The 19,877-nt window shown below is 38.8% G+C and overlaps 1 protein-coding gene across 1 annotated transcript in view; it reads left to right on the top strand.

Annotated features, from left to right (window-relative positions):
• The window catches only part of LOC134671383 (tubulin-specific chaperone cofactor E-like protein), a 54,737-nt gene that overhangs the window by 33,063 nt on the left and 1,797 nt on the right, over positions 1–19,877 (top strand). The window contains exons 5-7 of the mRNA XM_063529222.1: positions 15,908–16,092; positions 18,473–18,604; positions 19,487–19,586. Coding sequence (XP_063385292.1) covers positions 15,908–16,092; positions 18,473–18,604; positions 19,487–19,586 — 417 coding nt within the window. The remainder of the gene's footprint in view (positions 1–15,907; positions 16,093–18,472; positions 18,605–19,486; positions 19,587–19,877) is intronic.

The following is a 19,877-nucleotide window of genomic DNA, read 5'->3' as shown; positions in this document are numbered from 1 at the left end:
CTCGTCCGTGACCCGTCAGGTAAATAAAAAATAAAGTATGGAGACTTATTACGTATGTACGTATATTACATTGGGGAATCGTATAACTTAGAAGGGAAAACAGGTCACGTTCGGTTTATAGCAAATTGGAAAGAACAATAAACGATCCATGGAGTGGTATACTTATTTTACAATTTGTTAACATTTTGATGTTGTTTTGATACAACCTGCGACTACCTGCGAGTTATGCTAAGGTCGTATCATAACAACATTCAAATGTTAACAAATTATGAAGCCGCAGTGCGTTTCGCGTACGCCGAAAAGTGCGGCCAAATCGTATCATATCAGTCAATCCTTCCTTCTTCCTCGCGTTATCCCGGCATTTTGCCACGGCTCACATAGGAGCCTGGGGTCCGCTTGACAACTAATCCCATGATTTGACGTAGGCACTAGTTTTTACGAAAGCGACTGCCATCTGACCTTCCAACCCAGAGGGGAAACTAGGCCTTATTGGGATTAGTCCGGTTTCCTCACGATGTTTTCCTTCACCGAAAAGCGACTAGTAAATATCAAATGATATTTCGTACATATAAGTTCCGAAAAACTCATTTTTAAATCATCCGAATATCGCTCATGGGATACAAACAGCAACACTCCACTGTACAAGTGTACATCGGTGGACCTTATTACAAAAGGTATAAGGTCCACCGATGTACAGTCAGCCATGAAAGTGGTTTACCACTTTTCGACTCTATCAATCAGATGATAGAGTCGAAAAGTGGTAGATCACTTTCTTGGCTGACTGTACAGTTAACAGTGTGGGCGAATGGTACCAACGAAATAAAAGAAATTCTGCCTGTTAGGTACAAAGGTATGGGACTAGTTTAGTTTATATTTTTATTTAATTTTAAAGCATAATAGTCTACAAGGATAGTTGTTTTTCTCTATCTGCAGGGATATGATAGCTGTTTCTTATTATTTTTTGTCAAGTGAAATAGGTACCTAACTACCAGAGTGACACATTTCTTATTTTTCGTTGCACGATGTATAGCAAATGTAAATAATAAATACTTTAGGTACAACCAAGTACTGAAGGGCACCAGTCTTACTTAACTCGCACAACATGAAGGTTTCCTTTAGCAAAAGTAGTTTTTGCTATCATTACAGCAAACCGCTTGCTCAACTTGCTAGTTATTTTGCTAACACATAAACATTGCCTTCATTCTACGAGTATTACCTATGCCTTGTAAAGTTATTCTTTTATTCGCATATCATACCTATGTATTCACTGTGATTTTTTTATATACATATTTGAGGACATTGCCTCTTACTTTTTTGTATTTCTCTATACTTGTATAAAAAGTGCCTATAGTGTCTACGTAGGTGTACTCGTATGTATGTATATGGTTCGCAATAAATTATTTATGTATCCTCGGCACTGTTCACAACATATGTATTTATGTCTAGAATTAGCGCTTTGATACTGCAAGGTTTTGGTAGTTTATAAGAGTCTAGAGATCTAATTTCGCGCCGGAATACGATACGATCCCGAAAGAATTTAAAAAAGTCATACTTATATTTACTATTTATATTTTTAATTTACTACTTATACGATTGCAACATATCATTGTTTCACATTTAGTATTATCAAACTGCACAACGGGACTTAATCGCGTATTTAAGTTTTAAGATTTACCTCCGACGTTACGACGTTACCTCCGTCCTCGAAACGTCGGAGGTAAATCTTAAAACTTAAATACGCGATTAAGTCCCGTTGTGCAGTTTGATAATGTTGAATAATCGTGAAAGTTTAAATCAACATTTAGTATTGTCTTTAAAATGTCTGCCCGATTAAATCAAACATTATAACATCACGTAACCTCACCACGTGCACGACTATAGCTTCTACCTGTTTTCCTAGAACCTAGAACATAGGGTTCATCTTATCCTATGATCAATCAAGGAAGTAGCGATGATCTAAGATGTTGTTGGTTTCAATTATAATTAAATAATTGCATCACGTAATTTCCATGGAGATACGATTATTACGCTACTACACGCAGTCCCCATCACATGTAGGAGTAGGTAGGTCTGTACGAGTTTTATACGAGCACACAAGGCCCGGTAGTTTTAATGCTGAATGTATTGCAGTTTTTCAGTCATTACCTGCATATAGAATTTTCGCTTTCGACATGGCAGCTTTATACCTATGTACCATCATACATGCCTTATTCTCTTCCTCGGTATGGTCTGCAATTACTTAACCGTTAATTATGGTATAGTTGTGGTATAGTCATGCAGCAGCAGAAGTCGTTTAGCATTTTCTGCTGCTGACTGTAAATGTTCGTTGATTTTGCTGATACTCGATACAATTAAATTAAATGTTATCAATGTAATCTACAGTAACCACTACATTCAGAAAGATATTTCCACGCGCTATCATTTTCAGTATCGCCTATTCCGTAACGGAAACGCATAATATTATAAAAGCAAACTCTACTCACCACTACATACCTAATTCACTGATCATTTGTACATCTTATTACAACTACATAAGGCCTACAAATGTTCATATTGTTCATAAATGTGTTGTCAGTATATAAAAATAAAAAAAATAAATAAATAAATAAATAAATCATTTATTCAGGTGAAATAAACCCTATTTTACAGATGTTTTTCTTCTGCCAAACTGCAGGGCAGTTTGTTGGCAGAGGGAACTCCCTTAAACATAGATGGGTAGACTTAGCTAATTGCCTAATTAATTGTTAACTTATTTAGGTACATCTTATTGCTTATCTTATCTTATCTTATCTTATCGCACCCTCCATCCGTTTAGTGCATTTCAATGGATGAGTCCGTTTACGACATTGCGATTGCACCGGACCTCGGGACGAAATCAATATCCGCAATTAACGACCCATACAACCATTTCCAGTCGCCGTTACGACGCGGTGTAGACACATCTTGTGTCGACACCGTCTGTTTCGGTCACAATTCCAGTCGCAGAGTCGTCGCCGTGTCGACACAGTTACCAGAAATGGGGAAGGGTCGACACATGACACAAAGTGACATAAAGTGTGGTCGCCGTGTGCACACATTGTTTCGGGTTTGCGACTACTTTATGCCAAAATCATTCGTTCATTCGTTCATTTTGTTCCTGTCAAATGGAAACTGTCAGATGGGAAAATAGTTAAATAAAAATAAGTGACATTAATACGCCATCTCTAAAACGGATTACAAGACGTAATTATATATTGTTTGCATTTATATTACAATAGGACTTAAATTATAATGGGGAATTAAACTGCTCGAGTGATTTGATAAACTAAGTGTAATATAATCAACGCGCCACCACATTGTTTTAGTTTAGCCGGAAATGAAATTGTTTACTTCTCAGTGCTTGTGTTCATAAATATATTATTTGATGCATTTTTAGTACTTCGATGCGTATACTATACTTAAATAACAGAAATAACGCTTTACATACTACGAAACTTGTTAATTATGATGTATAAATATGGTTTAAGGCTGAGAAATATTGCAGTCACAAAGTAGTCGCAAATGTTTCGACTTTGTGTCGACTCTGTGTAGACACATGACACGCGCTGTCAAAAGTAATAACAAAGTTACTGGATTTGCAAAATGGCTCCTTGTGTTCATTTGTTTTCAGATATTCTCAAAGTGTAAAAATGACGTGGTCAGAGATGGGACTTAATAGATTAACTGTTTATTCGACTAATTAATGGAATAAAAAAAGTTAATCCTCAAATTTTAATCACGATTAGTTTAGTCGACCTAACATAGATTGAAATTGAATTAATCTGAACATTAATCGAATAAATTATCGATTAAATCTCGGTTGGAAGTTGACAGGGGGCCATTTTTGTACGTAAAAATAATAGAAATGTCTTGCATGCAGATGGTAGCCAAACACTTTGTCATAAAAGTCGAGATGGGTGTCTATTTATAGGTTTTAGGGAGTGCCGATTTCGAAAATGATGACCATTTTGGAATCCAAAATGGCGGCCATGCACTGTGTCATAAAAGTCGTCATGGATGTCGTTTTATACGTTTTAGGGGGCCCCAATTTTGAAAATGATGACCATTTTGGAATCCAAAATGGCGGCCATGCACTATGTCATAAAAGTCGTCATGGATGTCGTTTTATAGGTTTTAGGGGGCCCCGATTTAGAAAATGATGACCATTTTGAAATCCAAAATGGCGGCCATGCACTATGTAATAAAAGTCGTCATGGGTGTCGTTTTATAGGTTTTGGGGGGCGCAGATTTAGAAAATGATGACCATTTTGGATTCCAAAATGGTGGCCATGCACTATGTCATAAAAGTCGTCATGGGTGTCGTTTTATAGGTTTTAAGGGGCGCAGATTTCGAAAACGATGACCAATTTGGATTCCAAGATGGCGGCCATGCACTATGTCATAAAAGTCGTCATGGATGTCGTTTTATAGGTTTTAGGGGGCCCCGCTTTCGAAAATGATGACCATTTTGGAATCCAGAATGGCGGCCATGCACTATGTCATAAAAGTCGTCATGGGTGTCGTTTTATAGGTTTTGGGGGGCGCAGATTTCGAAAACGATAACCATTTTCGATTCCAAAATGGCGGCCATGCACTATGTCATAAAAGTCGTCATGGATGTCGTTTTATGGGTTTTAGGGGGCCCCGATTTAGAAAATGATGACCATTTTGAAATCCAAAATGGCGGCCATGCACTATGTCATAAAAGTCGTCATGGATGTCGTTTTATAGGTTTTGGGGGGCCCCGCTTTCGAAAATGATGACCATTTTGGATTCCAAAATGGTGGCCATGCACTATGTCATAAAAGTCGTCATGGGTGTCGTTTTATAGGTTTTAGGGGGCGCAGATTTCGAAAACGATGACCATTTTGGATTCCAAAATGGCGGCCATGCACTATGTTATAAAAGTCGTCATGGATGTCGTTTTATAGGTTTTAGGGGGCCCCACTTTCGAAAATGATGACCATTTTGGAATCCAGAATGGCGGCCATGCACTATGTCATGAAAGTTAACATGGGTGTCGTTTTATAGGTTTTGGGGGGCGCAGATTTCGAAAACGATAACCATTTTCGATTCCAAAATGGCGGCCATGCACTATGTCATAAAAGTCGTTTTATAGGTTTTAGGGGGCCCCGATTTAGAAAATGATGACCATTTTGAAATCCAAAATGGCGGCCATGCACTGTCATAAAAGTTGTCATGGGTGTCGTTTTATAGGTTTTAGGGGGCGCAGATTTAGAAAATGATGACCATTTTGGATTCCAAAATGGTGGCCATGCACTATGTCATAAAAGTCGTCATGGGTGTCGTTTTATAGGTTTTAGGGGGCGCAGATTTCGAAAACGATGACCATTTTGGATTCCAAGATGGCGGCCATGCACTATGTCATAAAAGTCGTCATTGATGTCGTTTTGTAGGTTTTAGGGGACGCAGATTTCGAAAATGATGGTCATTTTGGAATCCAAAATGGCGGCCACGCACTATGTCATAAAAGTTGTCATGGGTGTCGTTTTATAGGTTTTAGGGGGCCCTGATTTCGAAAATGATGACCATTTTGGAATCCAAAATGGCGGCCATGCAGTATGTCATTAAAGTCGTCATGGCTGTCGTTTTATAGGTTTTAGGGAGCGCAGATTTCGAAAATAATAACTATTTGGGAATCAAAGATGGCGGCCATGCACTATGTTAAAAGTCGACAGGGATGTCGTTTTGTTGGTCATGGTCATCATTTTCGATCTCTCGAATCTGCTCTTCCTAACACCTATAAATCAACATCTATGACGGCTTATATGACAAAGTGCACGGCAGACATCTTGGAATCCAAAATGGTCATCATTTTCGAAATCGGCACTTCCTAAAACCTATAAAACGATATTCATGACGACTTTTATGACAAAATACGTAGCGGCCATCTTGGATTATAAAATGATCATCGTTTTCGAATTCTGCACTCCGTAAAATCTATAAATCGAAATCCGTGACGACGCAAGTTATCTTTATTTTCAGATCTAACAAATTGCTACAGAATACAAAGGACAAAAAAAGAAGCGAGGAGGTAATGAAACAAGCAAAAATACAGATGATTCCTCGACGCAATTGGATGCTTCTTAAATTGTGTCCAGATTTTTTTGTCATAAAAGTTTTTATTTTTCACGTATTACTCTCACAAGTTCCGTGACATTTGGACCTTGTAATTTTTTAAGTAAATGTTTTTGTTTATCTGTGAGGATCTCACTAGAATAATATAATCAAGGTATGTTTATATTTGATAATTGAAATAGTAACGCAAAAAAAAATTATATTTGTGTCTTATATTCCTGCCGAAGACTTTTATTTTTCCTTTTCCTTCTACACAAGTTTGGTCAAGTAATAAGAATTTAGGGCTCTCAATTTTATTTTGACTTCTACAACAGTAAAGCTACGAGGCCATGTTTGGTATCGTTTTCGTATAAATTCGCAGTACCAAATTTAGTTATGATATCACATTGACACCATTCCAAAGTAAAAACATATAAACTTACTTTCTTTTAAACTCCTCTTCACGCTTAAACTGCTGAACAGTTTTAATTTAAATTTCGTACACATATATTTTGAGTCCCGAGACAGGACATAATAAGTTATCTCAAAAATCATCCTTTAAAGGTGTGAAATGAGGTGTAGGGGGGAAATCAGAATTGACTTCTTGAAGTTAACTGTTTAAGTTTAGGTTTGAAGTCATGTTTTTTTATCATTTTTAACTAAATCAAAGATGTAGACCATCCCAAATTTCATATAAATCGGTTCAGCGGTTATTGATTTCCCGTACAAAATTCCACGCCACTTTTCACACCTTCAAAAGATGATTTTGGTTATAAGATCTATCCTATGTCCTGTTCCGGGATGCAAACTATTTCTATACCAAATTTCAACGAAATCGGTTCAGCGGTTAAGCGTCAAGAGGAGTTTAAAAAAAACCGACCAAGTGCGAGTCGGACTCGCGTATTAAGGGTTCGTACATTAAGTCCGACTCGCGCTTGACTGCACATTTCTAATAGGTTTTCCTGTCATCTATAGGTAAAGAACTATTTTGTGTATTCAGACAGACAGACATACAGACGCACGAGTGATCCTATAAGGATTCCGTTTTTTGCTTTTGAGGTACGGAACCCTAAAAAGATTTTTTTAATTTTGTGGAATGGTTTCAATGTGATACCTTAAATGGATTCAGCAACCCAGATTTATACGAAAACGATACGATACACGGCCTAGCACCTTCACTGATGTAGATATATCAAGATAAAATTGAGAGCCCTAAATAAACTTTCAAGAGCGGATATCTCAAAAACTATTCAACATATCGAAAAAATTGACTGAATAAACTTGTAACAAATTAAATTAACTTTCATTTTGTATAAGTGGCCATGTCGCTAAGATGCATAGTTTCCGAGATATAATCGAAAAACCGGAAAATGGGACATTCAAAGCCCCCTCTCTTCCCCCCGCTCAAGGGCTACGGCCGGGGACTTTTGATATGTTCACCTCCTAACTTGTCCAAACCAAGTTACAGAGTCAAAAATTGTGTTCCGAGCATTTCCCTCTACAACTTTTTTGAGCATTCGTTGGCTGACCTAAGTAGCTTATTCCATTTCTTTAAAAACTTTTCTGTAAAAGGTTGACGGGTGTTGGGTGTTTATATGGTTTTGGTCGATTATTATCATTTGCATCGCCCATGATGACTTACTAGAATTACTTACGAGCACACGAGACACTAATAGTAGTTTGACAAACCTTGGTTTTCAAGAGGTATTTTATATTGACATTTGCTGTCACAAATTTGCTGTCAGATTTAGTCGCAAACCGCACGCAAAGTGCACACAAATGTGTCGACACCTTGTTACGGAAAAGTGTACACACGGCGACGACACTTTGTTTCGAAACAATTCTAGACACATTGTGTGGACTCTGTTACGACACATCTGACATTTAGTTACCACTTTGATGATTCTGCGACTGGAATGGTTATATGGGGAGTCGGAACGGAACCGTTACCGGTTGGAACGGACGCCATTTTGTTTATTACAAATTTGAATTTTCATATACAATGTATGCCCGATATTTTTAACTTTTTGGAAAACTTTCCGCATCTTGCGCATGTACCTACCCAAAAAGATGAATGGGACCTAAATAAATAGTCATGTAGTTACCTATAGTCAAAGATAATACTTACAACTTTCGCTATTTGAAGCGGAGACTGAACACTGAACTCCAAAAAGAGGTCATTTGGCCTGTTACTTATAATAATATGTATTAAGGCCATAACTTAGTAAAGGGACTAAGGTAGGTATATAAGCATGCTCAGGGCCTGCGTGTGACGCACGCAGGTTCCGTCTTCCGTTTTTAGTCAATACCGTCCGGCAAGGCTGGTCACATTTGATCGTGCAAAACAAAGAATCTTGACTGCGGATATTATTACCGGAATTGATTATTTAATTATACCTACTTAGTATTGCCTGGACTTTCAAGGAAGGGTACCCAACTGTCCGACTCCGATTAGATTTATTTTGATATATGTTATAGAGTAGTCTAAAATATCGGACACGTATTAATTATCATTTTTTTTTGAAAAAAGTTCTTCTCAGAAATTAGAAGGTTTGGTCAATTTACAGTACTTTGAAGGCCATTTTCTCCTAACAGGTTGAGTTAGGGCAGCTAAAAAAAAATACGTGTCCGTTATTTTAGACTACTCTATAACATATATCAAAATAAATCAAATCGGAGTCGGACAGTTGGGTACCCTTCCTTGTTAGTTATGCTATTTATGCTTACGCGCGTGTAATTTTAATCAATATGTTCTATTGAGGGGAATCGAGACTTATTTTTATTTCATCGATTGTATTAGATGTGTAATGTAAAGTCTTAAAATACTTAAAAATTCTTGCTTCGAATTTCACACGGCTGTGTCCATTATACAATAGCTGTGGGTGTCAAAAGCCGACGTTTGAAAATCCGTTTACCAACGTACAGTCGCCATCAGATATATCGGAGCGGCCAAGGTGTTCACAAATATCTGAACACGCCTCTATTGTCAAGGCGTTAGAGTGCGCGTTCAGATATTGTGAACACCTTGGCCGCTCCGATATATCTGATGGCGACTGTACTAGTTATACAAAACATACAAGCGTATAAGTGTCATCTACTTAGAATAGAATAGAATTTCTTTATTTGCCAGATTAGCGCTCAAACTTTGAAATTAATTTTTTTTTTCAAAGACTACATCTCTTCTGCGATCAATAACACTTTTTATTCTAAGTATTGCTTTAGTGCCTAGACTTAATTAATAATTATACAGGAGTCATGCCATAAATAATCAATTAGTTCTATTGAATGAAATTGAGACTTATTTCTCTCTTAAGCTCTTGAATTTGTCAAGAATTGTTGACCTAAACTACTCGTACTTCCATTTTAGCAAAGTTGACGACGGCGTTCAAACCTATTCATAAATAAGATATACCATCGATTTCATAGCAAAACACGGTCTGCGCTTGCGAAGTCCTAACGCCGAATAAGGAAGGTTGTCCTATCCTTGAGAGATGAGAGACCTATTAAATATGCCACACTTTTTGTTTATCCCATGATCGCTTTGTTCGTCTGCTGAACTCGTGACTGTATGGTAATGGGGACCCGGATATATTTATACTGGAGAACATGGGTTCCTTTTTTTAAATTTACATACCAATGTAGTTTATTTTCCCTCTATGGGAGGTTACAGACACTATATCTGATCTGGAGCTCTATTTGACTCATGATATATGAGGTAGCTAGCAAAGATACGGCCACGACAGAAGTAGGTACTTATACTGTACTTAATAGGTAATGAAACGAAATGAATTTTACTTAGTAATACCTACACTAAGTAATACTACACCGTGCGTCTAATAAATAAATACCTAAATAAGAATCCGTGAAGTTAGGTCTGCGAGCAGCTGTTGCCCTTACTTATTCGGCTTGTTTAGAGCACGCTGTTTCTATAACTTTTATTGCTTTGACGCAATTGGTCATTAGTCACTCATCATCATCATCAGCCCGTTTCAGTCCACTGCTGGACATAGGCCTCTCCCAAGGTACGCCACGTGGCCCGGAAAGTCACTCACTCAGAAAAAATTACCTACACCATAATGTCTAATCAACATACGAATCGTCTTAGTCGACATACCAAAATACACAAACAGTACCCCTACACAACAGTACCCATATAACCATTCCAGTCGCAGAATCATCAAAGTGGTAACTAAATGTCAGATGTGTCGTAACAGAGTCCACACAATGTGTCTAGAATTGTTTCGAAACAAAGTGTCGTCGCCGTGTGTACACTTTTCCGTAACAAGGTGTCGACACATTTGTGTGCACTTTGCGTGCGGTTTGCGACTAAATCTGACAGCAAATTTGTGACAGCAAATGTCAATATAAAATACCTCTTGAAAACCAAGGTTTGTCAAACTACAATTAGTGTCTCGTGTGCTTGTAATTCTAGTAAGTCATCATGGGCGATGCGAATGATAAAAATCGACCAAAACCATATAAACACCCAACACCCGTCAACCTTTGACAGAAAAGTTTTTAAAGAAATGCAATACGCTACTAGGCCAGGCAACGAATGCTCAATAAAGTTGTAGAGGGAAATGCTCGGAACACAATTTTTGACTCCTTAACTTGGTTTGGACAAGTTAGGAGGTGAACATATCAAAAGTCCTCGGCCGTAGCCCTTGAGCGGGGGGTGAGAGGGGGCTTTGAAGGTCCCATTTTCCGGTTTTTCGATTATATCTCGGAAACTATGCATCTTAGCAACATGGCCACTTATACAAAATGAAAGTTAATTTAATTTGTTACAAGTTTATTCAGTCAATTTTTTCGATATGTTGAATAGTTTTTGAGATATCCGCTCTTGAAAGTTTATTTAGGGCTCTCAATGTTATCTTGATATATTACATCAGTGAAGGTGCTAGGCCGTGTATGGTATCGTTTTCGTATAAATCTGGGTTGCTGAATCCATTTAAGGTATCACATTGACACCATTCCACAAAATTAAAAAAAATCTTTTTAGGGTTCCGTACCTCAAAAGCAAAAACGGAATTCTTATGGGATCACTCGTGCGTCTGAATACACAAAATAGTTCTTTATCTATAGATGACAGGAAAACCTATTAGAAATGTGCAGTCAAGCGCGAGTCGGACTTAATGTACGAATACGCGAGTCCGACTCGCACTTGGCCGGTTTTTTTTAAACTCCTCTTGACGCTTAACCGCTGAACCGATTTCGTTGAAATTTGGTATAGAAATAGTTTGCGTCCCGGAACAGGACATAGGATAGATATTATAACCAAAATCATCTTTTGAAGGTGTGAAAAGTGGCGTGGAAATTTGTACGGGAAATCAATAACCGCTGAACCGATTTACATTAAATTTGGGATGGTCTACATCTTTGATTTAGTTAAAAATGATAAAAAAAACATGACTTCAAACCTAAACTTAAACAGTATTAACTTCAAGAAGTCAATTCTGAATTCCCCTCTACACCTCATTTCACACCTTTAAAGGATGATTTTTGAGATAACTTATTATGTCCTGTCTCGGGACTCAAAATATATGTGTACTAAATTTAAATTAAAACTGTTCAGCAGTTTAAGCGTGAAGAGGAGTTTAAAAGAAAGTAAGTTTATATGTTTTTACTTTGGAATGGTGTCAATGTGATACCATAACTAAATTTGGTACTGCGCATTTATACGAAAACGATACCAAACATGGCCTCGTAGCTTTACTGTTGTAGGAGTCAAAATAAAATTGAGAGCCCTAAATTCTTATTACTTGACCAAACTTGTGTAGAAGGAAAAGGAAAAATAAAAGTCTTCGGCAGGAATATAAGACACAAATATAATTTTTTTTTTGCGTTACTATTTCAATCATCAAATATTTAAACATACCTTGATTATATTATTCTAGTGAGATCCTCATAGATAAACAAAAACATTTACTTAAAAAATTACAAGGACAAAATGTCACGGAACTTGTGAGAGTAATATGTGAAAAATAAAAACTTTTATGACAAAAAAATCTGGACACAATTTAAGAAGCATCCAATTGCGTCGAGGAATCATCTGTATTTTTGCTTGTTTCATTACCTCCTCGCTTCTTTTTTTGTCCTTTGTATTCTGTAGCAATTTGTTAGATCTGAAAATAAAGATAACTTGCGTCGTCACGGATGTCGATTTATAGGTTTTAGGGAGTGCAGAATTCGAAAACGATGATCATTTTATAATCCAAGATGGCGGCTACGTATTTTGTCATAAAAGTCGTCATGAATATCGTTTTATAGATTTTAGGAAGTGCCGATTTCGAAAATGATGACCAGTTTGGAATCCAAGATGTGTGCCGTGCACTTTCTCATAAAAGTCGTCATGGATATCGACCACTATATGACGACCACTCTGGCCTAGTGGGTAGTGACCCTGCCTATGAAGCCGATGGTCCCGGGTTCGAATCCTGGTAAGGGCATTTATTTGTATGATGATACAGATATTTGTTCCTGAGTCATGGTTGTTTTCTATGTATTTAAGTATTTATATATTATATATATCGTTGTCTGAGTACCCACAACACAAGCCTTCTTGAGCTTAACGTGGGGCTTAGTCAATTTGTGTAAAAAAATGTCCTATAATATTTATTATTTATTATTTATTTATATCGTTTTATAGGTTTTAGGGAGTGCAGAATTCGAAAATGATGACTATTTTGGATTCCAAGATGTCTGCCTTGCACTTTGTCATATAAGCCGTGAGTAAATGATGACCATGACCAACAAAACGACATCCATGTCGACTTTTAACATAGTGCATGGCCGCCATTTTGGATTCCAAAATGGTCATCATTTTCGAAATCAGGGCCCCCTAAAACCTATAAAACGACACCCATGACAACTTTTATGACATAGTGCATGGCCGCCATTTTGGATTCCAAAATGGCCATCATTTTCGAAATCTGCGTCCCCTAAAACCTATAAAACGACATCCATGACGACTTTTATGACATAGTGCATGGCCGCCATCTTGGAATCCAAAATGGTCATCGTTTTCGAAATCTGTGCCCCCTAAAACCTATAAAACGACACCCATGACGACTTTTATGACATAGTGCATGGCCACCATTTTGGAATCCAAAATGGTCATCATTTTCTAAATCTGCGCCCCCCAAAACCTATAAAACGACACACATGACGACTTTTATGGCATAGTGCATGGCCGCCATTTTGGACTCCAAAATGGTCATCATTTTCAAAATTGGGGCCCCCCTAAAACCTATAAAACGACATCTATGACAACTTTTATGACATAGTGCATGGCCGCCATTTTGGATTCCAAAATGGCCATCATTTTCGAAATCTGCGTCCCCTAAAACCTATAAAACGACATCCATGACGACTTTTATGACATAGTGCATGGCCGCCATCTTGGAATCCAAAATGGTCATCGTTTTCGAAATCTGTGCCCCCTAAAACCTATAAAACGACACCCATGACGACTTTTATGACATAGTGCATGGCCACCATTTTGGAATCCAAAATGGTCATCATTTTCTAAATCTGCGCCCCCCAAAACCTATAAAACGACACACATGACGACTTTTATGGCATAGTGCATGGCCGCCATTTTGGATTCCAAAATGGTCATCATTTTCAAAATTGGGGCCCCCCTAAAACCTATAAAACGACATCTATGACAACTTTTATGACATAGTGCATGGCCGCCATTTTGGATTCCAAAATGGTCATCATTTTCGAAATCTGCGCCCCCCAAAACCTATAAAACGACACCCATGACGACTTTTATGACATAGTGCATGGCCGCCATTCTGGATTACAAAATGGTCATCATTTTCTAAATCGGGGTCCCCTAAAACCCATAAAACGACATCCATGACGACTTTTATGACATAGTGCATGGCCGCCATTTTGGAATCGAAAATGGTTATCCTTTTCGAAATCTGCGCCCCCCAAAACCTATAAAACGACACCCATGACGACTTTTATGACATAGTCCATGGCCGCCATTCTGGATTCCAAAATAGTCATCATTTTCGAAAGCGGGGCCCCCTACAACCTATAAAACGACATCCATGACGACTTTTATGACATAGTGCATGGCCGCCATCTTGGAATCCAAAATGGTCATCGTTTTCGAAATCTGCGCCCCCTAAAACCTATAAAACGACACCCATGACGACTTTTATGACATAGTGCATGGCCACCATTTCGGAATCCAAAATAGTCATCATTTTCTAAATCTGTGCCCCCCAAAACCTATAAAACGACACCCATGACGACTTTTATGACATAGTACATGGCCGCCATTTTGGATTTCAAAATGGTCATCATTTTCGAAATCGGGGCCCCCTAAAACCTATAAAACGACACCCATGACGACTTTTATGACATAGTGCATGGGCGCCATCTTGGAATCCAAAATGGTCATCATTTTTGAAATCTGCGCCTCCTAAAACCTCTAAAACGACACCCCTGACGACTTTTATGGCATAGTGCATGGCCGCCATTTTGGATTCCAAAATGGTCATCATTTTCAAAATTGGGGCCCCCTAAAACGTATAAAACGACATCCATGACGACTTTTATGACACAGTGCATGGCCGCCATTTGAGATTCCAAAATGGTCATCATTTTCGAAATCGTCACTCCCTAAAACCTATAAATCGACACCCATTTCGACTTTTATGACAAAGTGTTTGGCTACCATCTGCATGCAAGACATTTCTATTATTTTTACGTACAAAAATGGCCCCCTGTCAACTTCCAATTTATTCGATTAATGTTCAGATTAATTAAATTTCAATCTATGTTAGGTCGACTAAACTAATCGTGATTAAAATTTGAGGATTAACTTTTTTAATTCCATTAATTAGTCGAATAAACAGTTAATCTATTAAGTCCCATCTCTGACCACGGCATTTTTACACTTTGAGAATATCTGAAAACAAATGAACACAAGGAGCCATTTTGAAAATCCAGTAACTTTGTTATTACATTTGACAGCGCGTGTCATGTGTCTACACAGAGTCGACACAAAGTCGAAACATTTGCGACTACTTTGTGACTGCAATATTTCTCAGCCTTAAACCATATTTATACATCATAATTAACAAGTTTCGTAGTATGTAAAGCGTTATTTCTGTTATTTAAGTATAGTATACGCATCGAAGTACTAAAAATGCATCAAATAACATATTTATGAACACAGGCACTGAGAAGTAAACAATTTCATTTCCGGCTAAACTAAAACAATTTGGTGGCGCGTTGATTATATTACACTTAGTTTATCAAATCACTCGAGCAGTTTAATTCCCCATAATAATTTAAGTCCTATTGTAATATAAATGCAAACAATATATAATTACGTCTTGTAATCCGTTTTAGAGATGGCGTATTAATGTCACTTATTTTTATTTAACTATTTTTCCATCTGACAGTTTCCATTTGACAGGAACAAAATGAACGAATGAACGAATGATTTTGGCATAAAGTAGTCGCAAACTAGTAACAATGTGTGCACACGGCGACCACACTTTATGTCACTTTGTGTCATGTGTCGACCCTTCCCCATTTCTGGTAACTGTGTCGACACGGCGACGACTCTGCGACTGGAATTGTGACCGAAACAGACGGTGTCGACACAAGATGTGTCTACACCGCGTCGTAACGGCGACTGGAAATGGTTGTATGGGTACTGGCAAACAGTGGGCCCCTTAACGCAAACGCGTATGTCACGTCACGCTATCGACTAAAATTTGCACTAGGGGTTCAGACTACATCGATACAATCCATCTTATTTTTTATTTATTTCTTTCAGGGTTGGCCGCTATGGGAGCGCCTGGAATCCACGGAGCACGAGCGGCGGCTGCTGCTGGTGGCTCGGCTGCCTCGTGTGCGCACCCTGAACGGAGGAGGAGCGGTGCCCGAGGAGGAGCGGGACTCCGCCGAGAGGGCCTTCATTCGGTACTACATGGAGAAGCCGGAGAGCGACCGCCCGGATAGGTAAATGGTTTTTATTTTTTGTTTAATGGCGGCTGCTGCTGGTGGCTCGGCTGCCTCGTGTGCGCACCCTGAACGGAGGAGGAGCGGTGCCCGAGGAGGAGCGGGACTCCGCCGAGAGGGCCTTCATTCGGTACTACATGGAGAAGCCGGAGAGCGACCGCCCGGATAGGTAAATGGTTTTTATTTTTTGTTTAATAGCGGCGGCTGCTGCTGGTGGCTCGGCTGCCTCGTGTGCGCACCCTGAACGGAGGAGGAGCGGTGCCCGAGGAGGAGCGGGACTCCGCCGAGAGGGCCTTCATTCGGTACTACATGGAGAAGCCGGAGCAGTGTTGCCAACTTGGATTTTGAAAAAATGCTAGACTAATGTCTAGATTATGCCAAAATTATGCCAAAGTTTTTTGAAATATCCTAAAAAAAATGCTAATATGTCAACTTGAAATTAGATACTTAAAACACATACATTTTTCAAATTTGGCGCCTTTTTCTACTGACAAGATCTGCTTGACCAACTTTATATAGTCAGTCGACGTCCATCCGTCCACAAAAGTCAAAATTCATATGAAAATATGAACCGCATAAGGCGATGGCGCATATTGTTGCTGCCAAGTTGGTGCAAACTTGGCTTAGACTAAATTATGCTAAAAAATATGCCGGATGCTAAATGGAAAATTGTGGTGCCAAAAAGCAAGTGAAAATATGCCAGATCTGGCATCAATTATGCCAAGTTGGCAACACTGAGCCGGAGAGCGACCGTCCGGATAGGTAAATGGTTATTAGTTAAAATAGTGGTTAAAATAAACTGAAAAATATTCCAATAATATTGAAAAAGCGCTGGTGGCCTAGTGGCAAGACCGTGCAAGTTGCTATCTGGAGGTCGCGGGTTCAAACCCCGGCTCATACCAATGACCTTTTCGGAACTTATGTACGAAATGTCATTTGATATTTACCAGTCTCTTTTCGGTGAAGGAAAACATCGCGAGGAAACCGGACTAATCTCAATATGGCCTAGTATACCCTCTGGGTTGGAAGGTCAGATGGCAGTCGCTTTCGTAAAAACAGTGCCTACGCCAATACCTGGGATTAGTTGTCAAACGGACACCAGACTTCCATGAGCCGTGACAGACGCGAAGATGATGATGAAATTGAAAAATATTCCATCTCATTCTACTGCATAAGTGTGTCCTTTATTCTTTACTCGTATGCTTTATTCAATGTTTACTGTAGATAGCTATATTGTACGACTGTAGTGCCATAGATATATATATATATATATTATGTAGATACAGTCTATCATTTCAGATGATTAACCTTTAATATAAATTGAAAAATATTTCACCAGCGGAACCGCCTCTTGAGGGACCTTTTATTGGTTTGCTGAAAGAAACCGAATTTTAAGTTTTTTTAAACCTGAGTCTAGTTTCTGAGCTAAGATTTGGACGGGCATGACATAGTTTTTTTTTATTAAGAACATAAGGATTCTCGTTGAATAAGAATCGAACGCCAAGAAAACGTGGTTATATTTATATTTCTATCACTCTGTTTACTTAGAGATAAGTATTTAGGTACATATTATAATTACAGCATATAATTATGTGCAGTTACATGGAAAATAAGACTGGATTTGAAGGTCAATTATTATGATCAGGTGTGGGTTGTGAATTCGCACTGAAATTGCGACCTAAATGACTAAAGTGGCATGCAAATTTCAATGATACCTCTCGCCCTCACATAATAGCTAACTACCTATACACATTCAGACCTTATGTCATTGGAAATAAGGCGGAAATCTGTGTACATATTTATGGCTGTATCTGTGCTTATGAATATAATATGATGCGTATTTGGTACAATGGCGAAACACATGAAGGTCGCGATAAATATTACACTATTATATTATTAGAAACTCTACCTAGTTAAAATTCATCAATTTGCATTAATATTTGTAAAAATGCCTATTAATCTGAATACCATAAATGTGTGTAGGTAAAAGTATGTTTGTACATATTTTAAATAGACTAGGATTAGGTAGGTATTGCGGAATATTAACAACTGCCTACACGGAAAACTTACATTAGGAGTATTACCTAAACCCTTTCATTTTTTTTTTCGTAGTTAGGAGCATGTAATTTAAAGTTACTACTTGGAATGTGTTTATGAAATGTTTGGTATGATACTGATGAAAGCTTCAATGGACCGGACTTCCATATAATATTTTACATGCTCAGACATCCTAACTACAAAAAAAAAAGAAAAACGAAGGGGCATAGTTGTGGTTACTATCCAGAGAGGACAATGGGGCTACCATTGGTATGGAAAGGCATTCAGCATTCTCGCGCGCTCGTCCACTTTCGTCATAATGACCTCTCAACTAATTTTCCAGGTACTGGGAGCTGGTGGGCGTCCATGGCAAGCTGGACCCGCTGGTGTCCGTGGACCTGAGACCCGAGAAGCGGGTGCAGATCACCTTCACCTGCGGGGAGAACAGCGAAGTCCGCACCGTTGACGTTTACAGGTAAAGAACAACCCTAGGAGCTGGGGGGCGTCCACGGCAAGCTGGACCCGCTGGTGTCCGTGGACCTGAGATCCGAGAAGCGGGTGCAGATCACCTTCACCTGCGGGGAGAACAGCGAAGTCCGCACCGTTGACGTTTACAGGTAAAGAACAACCCTAGGAGCTGGGGGGCGTCCACGGCAAGCTGGACCCGCTGGTGTCCGTGGACCTGAGACCCGAGAAGCGAGTGCAGATCACCTTCACCGGCGGGGAGAACAGCGAAGTCCGTACCGTTGACGTTTACAGGTAAAGAACAACCCTAGGAGCTGGGAGCGTCCATGGCAAGCTGGGCCCGCTGGTTCAGTGAACCCGAGATGCAGATCACCAAGTCAAGTCGTACCTACTCTCTTCAAGAACCCTTTTCCTTTTTTTTATGCACTGCGGTGTTCCTGTACGCGCGAGATAGAACGCGTAGAATACTAAGAAAACGGTCGTTGTAAGTTGTGATAGAAAAGATGATGTTTCATTTAATTACATAGTTCAACGATTTTAATATGTAACTTTAATTTTCATTACATTAAGAGTTGATTTTTGTTACAACGCCGTGTCAATCATAGACCAAACAATATTAAGACTGTGTAAGAAGTATGTAGACGCACATTTGACAACTGAATGAGATAGAGCTGTACATGGAGCCATCTGCTTTGAGCTCTGTCACATTTGTAGCCACAATATTTTTTTACCTTAGGGTGGTATTCCACGAGTCCAATGTCAGTGCGTCTCACTCTCTCATTAAAGCAAAATCTGAGACGCAATATACATTGGACCAAGAAATTGGATAGGTGGAATACCACCCTTAAGTATATCTTTTGTCCTTGTTTATCTTGAATTCTGCTTATTTCAGAACTGTCGCCGACCTGAAGACTAGGCTGGAGCGTTTGGCAGGCTTTCCAGCGTCCAAAATGAGACTCTTCTACGTCGATCAAGAACTCAGAGACTCACAGGTAAATACCTAAACCTCTACTAAACTGAAACTAACAAACAGCCCTGTTTTTACATTGTTTGTTTTCATGTCGTCTAACTCCTCTTTCACATAGTCCATTCATCTTTTCTATCAATGTATTACCTATATTTTTAGGGTTCCATGGACTGAACCCTTAAATGTTGTCACGTCGCCTGGATGGGATGAAATGAAAGCAAAAGTTCAAATATCTTGTAATATTTTAAAAATAAGTAGGCATCTACATACCTCCAGACAGACAGAAAGCGGAGGCTTAGTAATAGAGTTAGCCTAG

Source organism: Cydia fagiglandana, chromosome 15, assembly GCF_963556715.1.
Source record: "Cydia fagiglandana chromosome 15, ilCydFagi1.1, whole genome shotgun sequence".
Lineage (NCBI taxonomy): Eukaryota > Metazoa > Arthropoda > Insecta > Lepidoptera > Tortricidae > Cydia > Cydia fagiglandana.
Note: the sequence above shows the minus strand (reverse complement) of the source record. Positions and strands in the feature narration are given on the sequence as shown.